This window comes from Nicotiana tabacum, chromosome 3 (genome assembly GCF_000715075.1).
Source record: "Nicotiana tabacum cultivar K326 chromosome 3, ASM71507v2, whole genome shotgun sequence".
Classification (NCBI taxonomy): Eukaryota; Viridiplantae; Streptophyta; class Magnoliopsida; order Solanales; family Solanaceae; genus Nicotiana; species Nicotiana tabacum.
Genome location: NC_134082.1, coordinates 187,690,746 through 187,703,204, shown reverse-complemented (window position 1 = coordinate 187,703,204; position 12,459 = coordinate 187,690,746). Strand labels below are relative to the sequence as shown.

At 44.0% G+C, this 12,459-nt stretch overlaps 1 protein-coding gene across 1 annotated transcript; it reads left to right on the top strand.

Annotated features, from left to right (window-relative positions):
- The first annotated feature begins 3,176 nt into the window (after nt 1-3,176).
- On the top strand, nt 3,177-3,563 carry LOC142178453 (uncharacterized). Its single transcript, XM_075247983.1, has one exon. The coding sequence runs from the start codon at nt 3,177-3,179 to the stop codon at nt 3,561-3,563; it is 387 nt and encodes a 128-aa protein (XP_075104084.1).
- The last annotated feature ends 8,896 nt before the right edge of the window (nt 3,564-12,459 follow it).

The window sequence follows — 12,459 nt, the reverse complement described above, 5'->3', positions numbered from 1 at the left end:
CCGCGCTGCATAGTGCTGACCGGTTTCAATAATGCAGTTGAACGAACTTCTAGAGAGATAGTGCTACACATCCTGGCCAGAGGAGTCACTCTAGAGACGACGTTTCACGTCATGAACCAAGAAACAACCTACAACGCCATCATAGGGCGCCCGTGGATACACGCCATGCGAGCGGTCCCCTCCAGTCTCTATCAAGTTTCCTACCCCATGGGAAGTATTCAGCACTGAGGCGAGCAACGCAACCCACAGGAGTGCTACCGCATCGCCCAAGATTGTGTCCACACCTAACAACTCAAAGGGGGAAATGCTAAAGCATAACAACCAGTGATGTTGGAAGCCAGACTTGAGCGGATAGACACTATCAAGGACCCCGACATCGTGGAAGCGTCTGAATCAATGATAGAAAATCTTGACCCCGTCCTACTAGACAGAAACGACAACACAAAAAAGGCCTATATCGGACATAACCTCTCGGAACCACATAAATTTCATAGGTTCTTGATTGACCATGCCAATCTGTTTGCCTTCTCCTATGCAGATATGCCACGTATCCCAAAAGATATCGCCACACACAAGCTGGATGTCGACCCCCTATACATGCCAGTACGACAAATAAGAAGGAAGTTCAATGCCACGATCAACGAATCCATGAGCGAAGAAGTCGATAAGCTGCTTGCAAACGGCTCCGTCCGAGAGTCAAAGTACCCTTAGTGGGTCACCAGTGTGGTCATGGTGAAGAAGAAAAATGGAAAGTGGCGGATGTGTGTAGACTTCACAGACCTAAATAAAGCATGTCCAAAAGGTTCTTTTCCACTGCCACACATCGACCAGCTCATCGACACAACGGCAAGACACGAGTTACTGAGCTTCTTGGATGCCTACTCGGGATACAACCAGATCCTCATGGAAGAAGAAGACCAGGAGAAAACCACTTTCATCACTCACCAAAGAACGTACTGCTATAAGGTTATGCCGTTCGGATTAAAGAATGCAAGGACGATGTATCAGATATTAGTCACCAAAATGTTCAAAAACCAACTCGGTAAAACAATAGAAGTCTACATCGACGACATGCTGGTTAAATCGAAAAGGAAAAAAGATCATATCGATCATCTGAAGGAAGCCTTTGATATATTAAGACGGTATGACATGAAGCTGAACCCCGAAAAATGCGCCTTCGATGTAAGCTCAGGTAACTTCCTCGGTTTCCTGGTATCCCAAAGAGGCATCGAGGTCAACCCAGAACAGATTAAGGCCATCGAAGGAATACCCGAAATGTTGACCAGCAAAAAGTAGGTACAAAAACTGATGAGACGGATAGCCGCCTTGTCGAGGTTCATCTCACGATCATCGGATATATGCCATAAATTCTTTAATGTATTAAGGAAAGACAACAGACTTCAATGGAATTCAGAATGTGTAACGCCCTAAGGAAATTGAAGGCATACTTGTCTTCACCACCCTTACTCGCCAAGGCAGATCCAAGAGAATGTCTCCTAGTCTACCTGGCTGTATCCGAAGTTGCGGTAAGTGTAGTTTTAGTTCGAGAAGACAAAGGTACGCAATCTCTAATTTACTATATCAGCAAAACCTTAATTGACGCTGAAACGAGGTACCCCCACCTCGAGAAACTGGCTCTAGCATTAGTCATAGTTTCACGATAGTTTTGACCGTATTTCCAATGCTACCCCATAAAGGTGGTGACAACCTCTCCTCTCAGGAGTATATTACACAAACCTGAATTATCGGGAAGGTTGGCCAAATGGCCATAGAATTGAGCAAGCATGATATAACATATCAACCATGAACTGCGATAAAGTTGCAAGTGTTCGCTGACTTCAGTGCGGAAATACTGCCTGAAGTCAAACAAGAAGCGCTTCTCACTTTGACTAAACGATCTGACCTCTGTGTCCTCTACACCGACGGCGCGTCCAACGCATCAGGATCGGGACTGGGACTCGTACTCGAAGTCCAACTGGCAAAGTAATTCTCCAATCCATACGATGCCCTGAAATGACTAACAATGAGGCCGAGTATGAGGCCGTAATTGTAGGACTGAAATTGGCCCTCAAGTATGGTGTTTGGCGAGTCATCCTCCGTTGTGACTCTCAACTTGTTGTAAACCAAGTTATTGGGACTTTCCAAATTAAGGAGCAGAGGTTGAGGAGATACCAGACCGAAATCCACAAGCTGCTGCCAGAATTTGATGAATGTCGAATCGACCAAATACCCCAAGCACAAAACATTGAAGCAGACGGTCTCGGCAAGCTGGCAGCAGCAACTAAAAACATCACCAAGGAGAATGTGGTCACCCTCCTCCACTCGTCAATAAACCAAGTCGAGGTACATTCTATAAATTTAACTTGGGACTAGCGTAATTGCATCACATCATGCCTACAGGAAGGAATACTCCCATAAGATAAAAAAGAAGCCAAAAAGCTCCGAATACAAGTGGCTAGATACAGCCTCATAAACCACGAACTTTACAAAAGGACGTTCGGCGACCTCTTATCCAAATGCCTTGGACCAAATCAGACAAGGCATATGCTCGCAGAGGTACACAAAGGCCACTGCGGCGCCCATACATGCAACCGGGCCCTCATCAGGTGTCTTATTCGTGCAGGATAGTACTGGCCCACTATGAAAAAAGAGGTTGCGGAGTACGTCAAGAAATACGAGCAATGCCAGAAATATGCCCCTATGATACACAAAGTGGAAGAACTCATACATTCTGCCACCTCTCCATGACCGTTTATAAAATGGGGGATGGACATCGTCGGGCCCTTCCCAGCAGGGTGAGGTAAGATACGTTTCCTTTTGGTTTTAACTGACTATTTTCCAAATAGGTGGAGGCAGGTATGTTCGCTCAAGTATACGAACAAGAAGTCATCGCGTTCATCCGAAAAAACATCATATGCTACTTCGGCATCCCCAAAGAAATCAGTTGCGACAACGAACCCCAGTTCACTAGGAAAAAGACGACTTAATTCTTCAAGAAATGGCACATCAAGCGGATACTCTCCACGCCATATCATCCTGCTGTCAATGGTCAAGCGGAATCCTTCAATAAAACAATATTGAACATATTAAAGAAAAAGCTTGAGGACGCCAAAGGGCTATGGTCGGGATTGCTACCAGAGGTGTTATGGGCTTACCGCACAATGCCGAAAACCAACATGGGTGAGACACCGTATTCTCTGGTCTACGGCACTGACGCAGTCATACCTGTTGAGGTCGGGGAACCTAGTCTGAGGTACTCCAACGAGAGTGGACCAAACAACGACGAAAGAAGATTACAAGACCTAGATGAGGTCGAAGAACGAAGGGATATGGAACACATAAGAATGGTGGCCCAAAAGCAACAAGCAGAAAGGTATTATAAAAAGAAAGCCAAAGTACGACCACTCAGAGCCGGGGACTACGTACTAAAAGCCAAAATGCAAGCAGCGAAAGACCCGAATGAAGGGAAATTGGGAACAAACTGGGATGGGCCATATAAAATCACAGCAACAACAAGCAAAGGAGCATTCCAACTAGAAACAATGGAAGGAAAACTACTATAAAATAACTGGAATATCGCCCACCTCAAGCACTTCTACTTCTGAAAAGCGACGCCGCCCAAGTCGTACTCTTTTTCCCTCGCCCGGGTTTTGTCCCAAACGAGTTTTCTCGTGAAGGTTTTTAATGAGGAGAGGAGTGGGACGTCTCGAGGTTTGAGGCATTGTTCATCGCCCCACCTACTGATTACATCTCTAGGCCGAGCAATGAAGGGACTAGATATAAAAAAATCTCCATTATATGTACAAAATCGACATGTACCGCCATTGTACGAGCAAAGTTGACATGTATCTCCGACATATGAATAAAATCACTCCCTTATGAACACAAAATCAACATTCGTCTCTAATGCATGAATAGAACTGACATCTATAACACACCAACAAATAAAATAGAATGTCACCCTCACGATGGGATAGTACTTCGGCACCAGCTCGAAGGTAACATCCCAATGGCTAAGGCCATCGGCAAAAGAGTGAGTTCGATATCATTCGAACCGCGACGGGATACTACTTTGGTACCAGCTCGAAGGTAACATTCCAATGGTTAAGGCCATCGACAAAAGAGTGAGTTCGATATCATTCGAACCACGATGGGATACTACTTCAGTACCAGCTCGAAGGTAACATCCCAATGGCTAAGGCCATTGACAAAAGAGTGAGTTCGATATCATTCGAACCATGACAGGATACTACTTCGGCACCAGCTCGAATGTAACATCCCAATAGCTAAGGCCATCGCCAAAAGAGTGAGTTCGACTTCATTCGAACTACGGGGGGATACTACTTCGGCACCAGCTCGAAAGTAACATCCCAATGGCTAAGGCCATCAACAAAAATTGAGTTTGATATCACTCAAACCACGACGGAATATTACTTCGACACCAGCTCGAAAGTAACATCCTAATGGCTAAGGCCATCGACAAAAGAGTGAGTTCGATATCATTCGAACCACGACGGGATACTACTTCAGCACCAGCTCGAAGGTAACATCCCAATGGCTAAGGCCATCAACAAAGAGTGAGTTCGATATCATTCGAACCACGACGGGATACTACTTCGGCACCAGCTTGAAGGTAACATCCCAATGGCTAAGGCTATCGACAAAAGAGTGAGTTCAATATCATTCGAACTATGACGGGATACTACTTCAGCACCAGCTCGAAGGTAATATCCCAATGGCTAAGGCCATCGATAAAAGAGTGAGTTTGACACCATTCGAACTACGACGGGATAATACTTTGGCCCCAACTCGAAAGTAACATCCCAATGGCTAAGGCCATTAACAAATAATGAGTTCGATATCACTCGAACCACGATGGAATATTACTTCGACACCAGCTCAAAAGTAATATCTCAATGGTCAAGGCCATCGTCAGAGAAAACAGTTCGGCTTCATACAAACCATGGTGGGACATTATTTTGGCACCATCTCGAAAGTAATGTCCATACAGCTAAGGTCGTTGCTAACGAAAATAGTTCAACTAAACTCAATACAATAAGTTTAGCATTTCAACAAAGCTTTGGAGCGACGTGACTGCGGCAGAAGTCATCGTCAAACAAACCAAAGAAAGGAAATGACTTAGAGATGCACGACCAAAACGATCTTTATTTACAACAAATATACTACAAATATTTGTCTTTACAAAGGGCTCAAAGACACCCTTACAAAAATCGCGAAGCAAAAAGTAAGCACAAAACAAATACTACACATCATTTTCGGTGGCATACACGTCTTCGTGCCAAGAGTCGGAGGCAAGTCTGTTCACATCATCAGAATTAATATCATCTCCATCAGGCATGAGAGGATCGTACCCTCGGGCCTCACGAGCCGCACGAGCCTTGGCGCGTACATCCTGAAGCTCCATTTCAGATGCCCTCCCATCAATATAAAGAGCCTTGTACAAATCGAGCTGAGCCTCGACGTAAACCTACAACTCATATAAATTTCGAGGTACGACAGGATCAGCTGGAGCATAAGATGTAGAAGGTTGCGATTGTCATCGTACTTCCTCCGCTTTCAAATAATCCACTTGCTTGTTCAGTACGGACAGTTCCACCTCCAACCCTTGAATGTGCCCCTCAAGTTCCGATGTCTTAAGCGCAGACGTCTCCATCTCCTTAGTCCGCTCTAACCTACAAACACGGAGAGCGTCTTCTGAAACCGCCACCTCAGAAATGCCAGACGCCCTCTCCCTCTCAGCGTGGGCCAATCTATCAGCATTCACACTCAAGTCACCCTTATTATCATCGACCTCAGTTGTCTTCATATCCAGTTCGACAGTCAAACTGGCTACCTTTGCTTGAAGGTCGGCATTTTCGGCCACTACTCCCTTACTTAGATCAAGCTCATCTTCCCTGGCTCTGAAGGCTGCCTCAAGTTCACTACTACGGGCAACGGCCTTCATAAGGTTCTTATCTTGTTCCTTCAACTCCTCGACTTTACGTGTCAGTTGATCATCACTCTACTTGAGCCCTTCGTGGAGCAGTTGGAAGTCGCGATCCTGATTGTAGATGTCGACCATTGCACGATGCTTGGTGCGATATTCTTGGTACTTAGAAGACATCTTTCCATAGATGGTCGTCCTCCTCCTATCTCGACGCTCACGCTCGATCTCCATTATAAGGGTCTAGCACGAGAAGTAAAAGTTAAAACAAATGGGCCAAAAATAGTAATACGGATCCAATGACGAAATAAAAAGAAAGACATTTACCCATAGAGCCATGCCAAAAATGCTCTAAGACAACTCCACATTACTCATCTCTCTAAGTGCCTCGCTCTCAGGGGCAGCACACAAAGGAACAAAAATAGATGCCACTTAATCACAGTCCGACAGTAAGTCGTAGTCCCCAAGAACGCCTATGTGTTGATCAGAACCCTCCATTCTGACCTCTACGTGAGTGTGATGCTCCAAAAACTCACAAACATCCCACCGGGTCGACATCCGAGCCCAAGCCTTCGCCCTCGATGCGTGGGCCCACTCCGATATTGGAAGATGTGCCACCCTCAGCGGAGCGCACGAAACCACCTCCCTTGTAAACCCCTTCTATTTGGGGAGACCTCCCTGCCAAGATGGCGTCGGCCATAAACGCATGCACAGGTGCTGTCTGCGACGTACCCATCCTACTCTTACTGGTATCAACGACCACGCTCTTCCCGAGCTCTATCCTCTTCTTCTTTCTCAACGAAGACTTATCCCCATTAGAGGACTCATCCACGAGGTGATGGATTGGTAAAGAAGGTATCTCCCCCTTACAACCATATCGCGAGAGGAGTCCCTCGCCGGTACTGACTGGGCACGACCCTCTCGGGAAGATGATTGAGGCCAACCCTGCACTACTATTGAGTAGCGAGAGAGGTCGAAGCAGCTTTTACCCGATTAAGGTCGGGATTGATTTCCATAGAGAGCTAGATATTAGAGTCGGGTGTCTATCTAAAACAGAGTTGTGTATTTGCTCTTAATTGCACTTCTAAACATTTTGTTCATCATAACCATCATTTTGGAATCCACTACAATCATTGTCAAATTGCTCTGAATTACCTTGGTTTTGTTGCCCTCTTTGTCTTCTTTTGTTAACAAGCATAATGACACCCTCTATAACATTCACTTGGCGATGATTTTGAACTTGTTGCACCTATGCCTTCGCTAGTTGGTTCATTGTAGTTGTCAACTCAACAATAGCCTATCCATGATCATGTAACTCTTTGTGCAAATGAGTAACCGTGGGGTCACCTTGGGTCACATTGGCTCTACTTTGCCAATCGGAAGAAGTGTCAGTCATCTCGTCAAGAGTGTCACAAGCCTCATCATAAAACAGCTTCATGAAGTTGCCCCCAGCAAGTTGGTTCACTATGCATTGGTCTGTGGTGTTAATACCCCAGTAGAAAGTCTGTTGGATCATCGCCTTGGCCATATCATTGTTGGGGCATTCCTTCACCATTGTTCTATAATGCTCTCAAATCTCATGCAAAGGTTCCGTGGGCTCTTGCTTGAACGCTAAGATTTCATCTCTCAATGCAACCATATGCCCCGGTGAGAAGAATTTCGCAATGAACTTATCCGCCAACTCACCCCAAGTAGTGATGGAATGGTTGGGAAGTCGCTCAAGCCAATCAAGTGCTTTCCCCCTAAGTGAAAATGGGAAGAGTCTCAATCGAAGTGCATCATCAGACACATTTGTTTGCTTGCTCCCCCAACATATATCCACGAACCCCTTGAGATATTTGTAAGCATTTTGATTTGCAACGCCCGTGCAATACCCACGCTGCTCTAGCAAAGTCAGCATCACATTGGTTATTTGAAAATTACCCGCCCGAATTCGGGGTGGGACAATAGCACTTGCATAGCCTTGGTTCGGAAGCACTCTAGGAGCCACTCTTGGAGGTGGCGGAGGAGGGTCTGGAATATTGCCATTTACATTAGCATTGGCCTGGCGGCCTCTATGTTGTCCTTGAGGTACAAGAGCCACCTCATCATGTCCGACGCCATCTACCTCCTCCCCTGCAATCACATTTCTAAGAGGGTCATTGGCATTGTTTGCTGCCATTTGGTACCTGAAGTTGTGACACATACAAATTAGTAACAAAGAAGGAAAGAAGAACAATACACAAAACTATTTAGATAGATAGACAAAATCGTTAGCTCCCCGGCAACGGGGCCAAAAAGGTGATTAAGGCCAACCCTGCACTACTATTGAGTAGCGAGAGAGGTCGAAGCAGTTTTTACCCGATTAAGGTCGGGATTGATTTCCACAGAGAGCTAGATATTGGAATCGGGTGTCTATCTAAAGCGGAGTTGTGTATTTGCTTTTAATTTCACTTCTAAACATTTTGGGTTTGGATTTACTTGTAATTTTATAAATCTACAATGCTCAATTAAACTAAAATAAGCTAAGGTTAAACTAGCGCGAGTTGTTCAAATGGGAGTAAGGCACTAGGGTAGTGACTTTCGCTTAGGTGGTCAATTGATGGGTACTTGAGTCTAAGGTATTATTGTCACATTTGAGGAGTATGATATAACCATTGCACGACTCTACTCACTTTACACCTCTCGATAGTTCGAGTGATTTTGCCCAAATTGACTTTCTCAAGACCAATTAGGTATGCAAATTTGTACAAACAATCAAGGTTCAGGTCGGGTATTACTATCTCTAGATTTAACCCTTTAATTGGGGCTATCAATCTCGTGAGACGCTCCAATTCCTTGTTGGACCAATTTCAGAGACTTAGGCTTTCTTTCTCAAGAAGAGTCAAAGTCAACTAAACACAAACTAGTGTTTGCAACCACTAATTCAACAATTAAACATGAAATTAGTCCAAATATCAAACACCCATAGACAATCAAGCATCAAAACACAAGACCCATCAATTACCCACACTAGGGTTGAGCCACAACCCTAGCTTATGGGTCTAGCTACTCATAATTAGAGAAGAAAACAAAGAATTAGATGAAGAAAAACTCATATTAATTAATTTCTAAATTAAACTTGAAGATTCAATGTTGAAATGAAGCTAAAATTACTCAAATAGCTAAAATATTTGAAGTCACGAGCGCAGCCAGTGTACAAAACTATCTGATAACCTAAATGGGAAAAGAATCTATTTATACTAAGCTAAAAAATCTGGACAAAAATACCCCTGTGGGTTTAGTGCGGACTGCACAAAATCATGTGCGGCCGCACTAGGGCTCTGAACTTGAATAAACGGCTCTCTGAACTTGGGCAATGTAGACCGCACAGAATCGAGTGCGGCCGTGATGGCTTCTAGCGCGGTCCGCATGAATGGAGTGCGAACTGCATTGGGCTTCAAGCTTGGAACTGGAAGATCTCTGAACCTTCTCTCTGCGGACCACACTAAATCAAGTGCGGCCGCATTGATCCTAGTGCGGACCGCACAAAACCTCGTGCAGTTGCATTGCCTTTTTGCCTGAATAGCAGCCTCTTTGAACCTCACTTGTGCTGACCGCACAGAATCGTGTGCGACCGCACTGGCCCTGTTTTGCCTGAGCTTTGTCTTGTCTTGATACTTGTGCAAGTTTCACTCCTTTTTGAGCTGATCTTTGACATCTTGTCACCTTGTTGATCAAACCTATAATCAAATACAACTTGTGAGCCTTTTGGGATTATTTTGTACACATTTCTAATCAAAACTGAAGCATGAAGGAGTATAAAATGTATCAAAATCCCTAATTATCAGCAGACTCATCCAAAGTGAATTGCATTCCTGCGGAGGCAACGGCCTGGCGAAATGCAGGGACTGGGGTCCCCCGCCTAGAAGCTCCACGACCTGTCATCATAAAGAGTCGTATCAATAGACAGTGGTATATAGCTGAAGAGTGATATAGAGGAAGACACTCACCCGATGAAACGTTCGCCCCAAAGTGTTTCACGAAAGCAAGCCAATCTCGAGTCTCCACTGCATGGGGCAGCAGACGGGCTACCCAATCCCTTATACCTATAATGAGATGGGGTGGGCGCCCCATAGCTGCGAAAGAGAGCCACAAATACACACTAAGGTGAATGAAGAATAAAAAAAAAGTAAACAAGTGGTGACATTTACGATTCTCGTTCCACCGCTTAGGGAATCTAGCAGGGTCAGACATGATGTGTTCAGTTCTGACGAAGAAGTACTTATGCCAAAATTTGCGACTCGCCCGGTCATCGGTTCCGACCACCAGCCCTTTCATCCCACGGTGCCTCAGATGCACCATAGTACCTCTGTGAAAGCTGTTTGAAAACAAGTGTAGGAGGTGGTGAACAGTAACTTCGCACCCCGCCAATTCCGCATATTTTGTCAACAATAGGAGTATTTTGAACGTATACGGGGAGAGTTGCGTCGGGAAAACCTGATAAAATCGACATAATTCTTCCGCTAACGGGAGAAAGGGAAGGAATGACCAATCACAAAGGGGTACTCATAAAAAGCACAGTTCCCCAATCTATGGACTTCCACGAAGTCCCTTCCCCCTGGAACCATCTCAATATGAGTGGGAATGTTATATTTTGCACGGAGGGCATTGATGTGGACTTGCTCAGTTTTAGAAAGTTACTTCGAGATATGGGGTGTCTCGGCAGTAACTCATCCACAGTGGGAAAGTTATCCCCTTCCTCCACCGTCAGGTCCTTACCACCGGGAGGGGGCGCCACGGATAGCGGAGTGGCGTCAGAAACCTCCTCACGTGATCGGTGTGTTCTAGGCATGTCTGTGAAGGGAGATGTGCTAATGGAATGAGAAAGACCAAGAACAATGAACAAGAAAGAGGAGATGAAGAAAATCGCAGAAGCCAAGCTAGAAATATGAAAGGAAATGATCATAAGAGAAATAGCCAAACATTTTTGAAAAAACAAACCCTTCCCCTATTTATAGGGTTCGGTGGCGCCAGAATCGAAGTGAAAAGGCTTCCCGTGGCAGCAAAATCAAAGCGACAGGCCATAATGTTATTCCTCAGGAAGATGCGCCATGATGACGCACGTGGAGGTGACGTCACTCCAAAGATAGCACACATCACCCAAGGTATAGCGAAGTGCATCGTTCTTCCGTCATCAGCCGAAATCGTCATGGTTTGCACATCAAATTTCTTCGTAATCATGGGCGACGTCCGCTTATCAAGGAAACTCCAAGTTGAGACCTCGACAAGCGGAAGGACTAACTGTATAGGTCAAAATTTGGACGACTACAACCGATACCAAGTGTAGCAAAGAGCAAGGTCCCTACGACGTTGCATCTTAAGAATCGTTATGATAGATGACAACTAACAGTTGATGGAGAATGCACGACGTATGTGGTCGTGTTAGCATGATAGGAAATAATGAGAATATGCCTTTCGAATATTCCTTGTGCTGTACTTTTTTTTCTTTTAGGGTAAAAAGGGGGATTGTCTCCTATAAAAGGAGACCGAACACTCTGTAAAAAAAGGGATTCTTGACTTATCACAATTCTGAGAACTATATACGATTTTTACTTCAAACTAAGAAGATCCATTGCAAAATCTTTTTATATTCAAAGTTGTCATATTTATACTTTATCGTTCGGTTCTGAGATATAAAGAAACATTGTTCATCTTTCTTTGCATCTTTCAAGCTAGATCTTATTATACTTGGCTAAGATTTACCCCTTCAACTTCTTTAATTGATTTAATCAAAAGGATTTCAAGATCTTTCGGTCAAACATAGAATACGTCCAAGAATTATGTCGAGTGATATATGTTAAACTAGTTATGATTAATCCGGGTTGTGCTCAAGCCCAATTGCCATAGTTTAAGCTATAAAGTTTTCTTTTCCTTAAGTATAAATTCTCTAACCAACTACGTTTGTTACATCATTTTCATTATGTTTGATCTTGTACATATATACAAATCCACACGAGACGCAATAGTTACATCGAGCAACTTAAACAATTACTGTTGGGTTTTTTAAGTTTATTTTAGCTTATAAGAGGGTCAATGAGAGATGGAGGGAAAATAAAATATTTGAGTTTCTTTCCTTGACAAAGGAACATTGTCCCATATTGGAGGAGTAAAAGACTTTTGATGGGTATATATACAATTGCTCTTCTTCTAGCTCTTAAATAGTTAAGAAGAAGTGAAGCATTGCGTCGTCGCTTGGCTCGGCTTCGACTTCGGTCATTTTCATTTTGCATAAATAGCCATATGTTACGGCCGTTTTAAAAAAAGATTTTTTTTTAAAAAAAATGCCCAACGGATAGATTTTAAAATCTGACCGTTGAGCTTCAAAATTGGTCCGATTTTTCATACGAAATTTCTGAGTTCTCCTCTTCTTTTCTGCATTGTTTTCTTACAAAACAAACAACGTAAGTGTGATTTGCTGCCGGCTATTTTTGTTCATTGAAACACTGGGGTTTGAAGTACTTTTACACTAGTATGTAATCCATTCTATCCTAGGA

What these genes read in the sequence shown, in the direction of transcription:
- LOC142178453 (XM_075247983.1), top strand. Translation starts at nt 3,177, where the DNA reads ATGGGTGAGACACCGTATTCTCTGGTCTACGGCACTGACGCAGTCATA.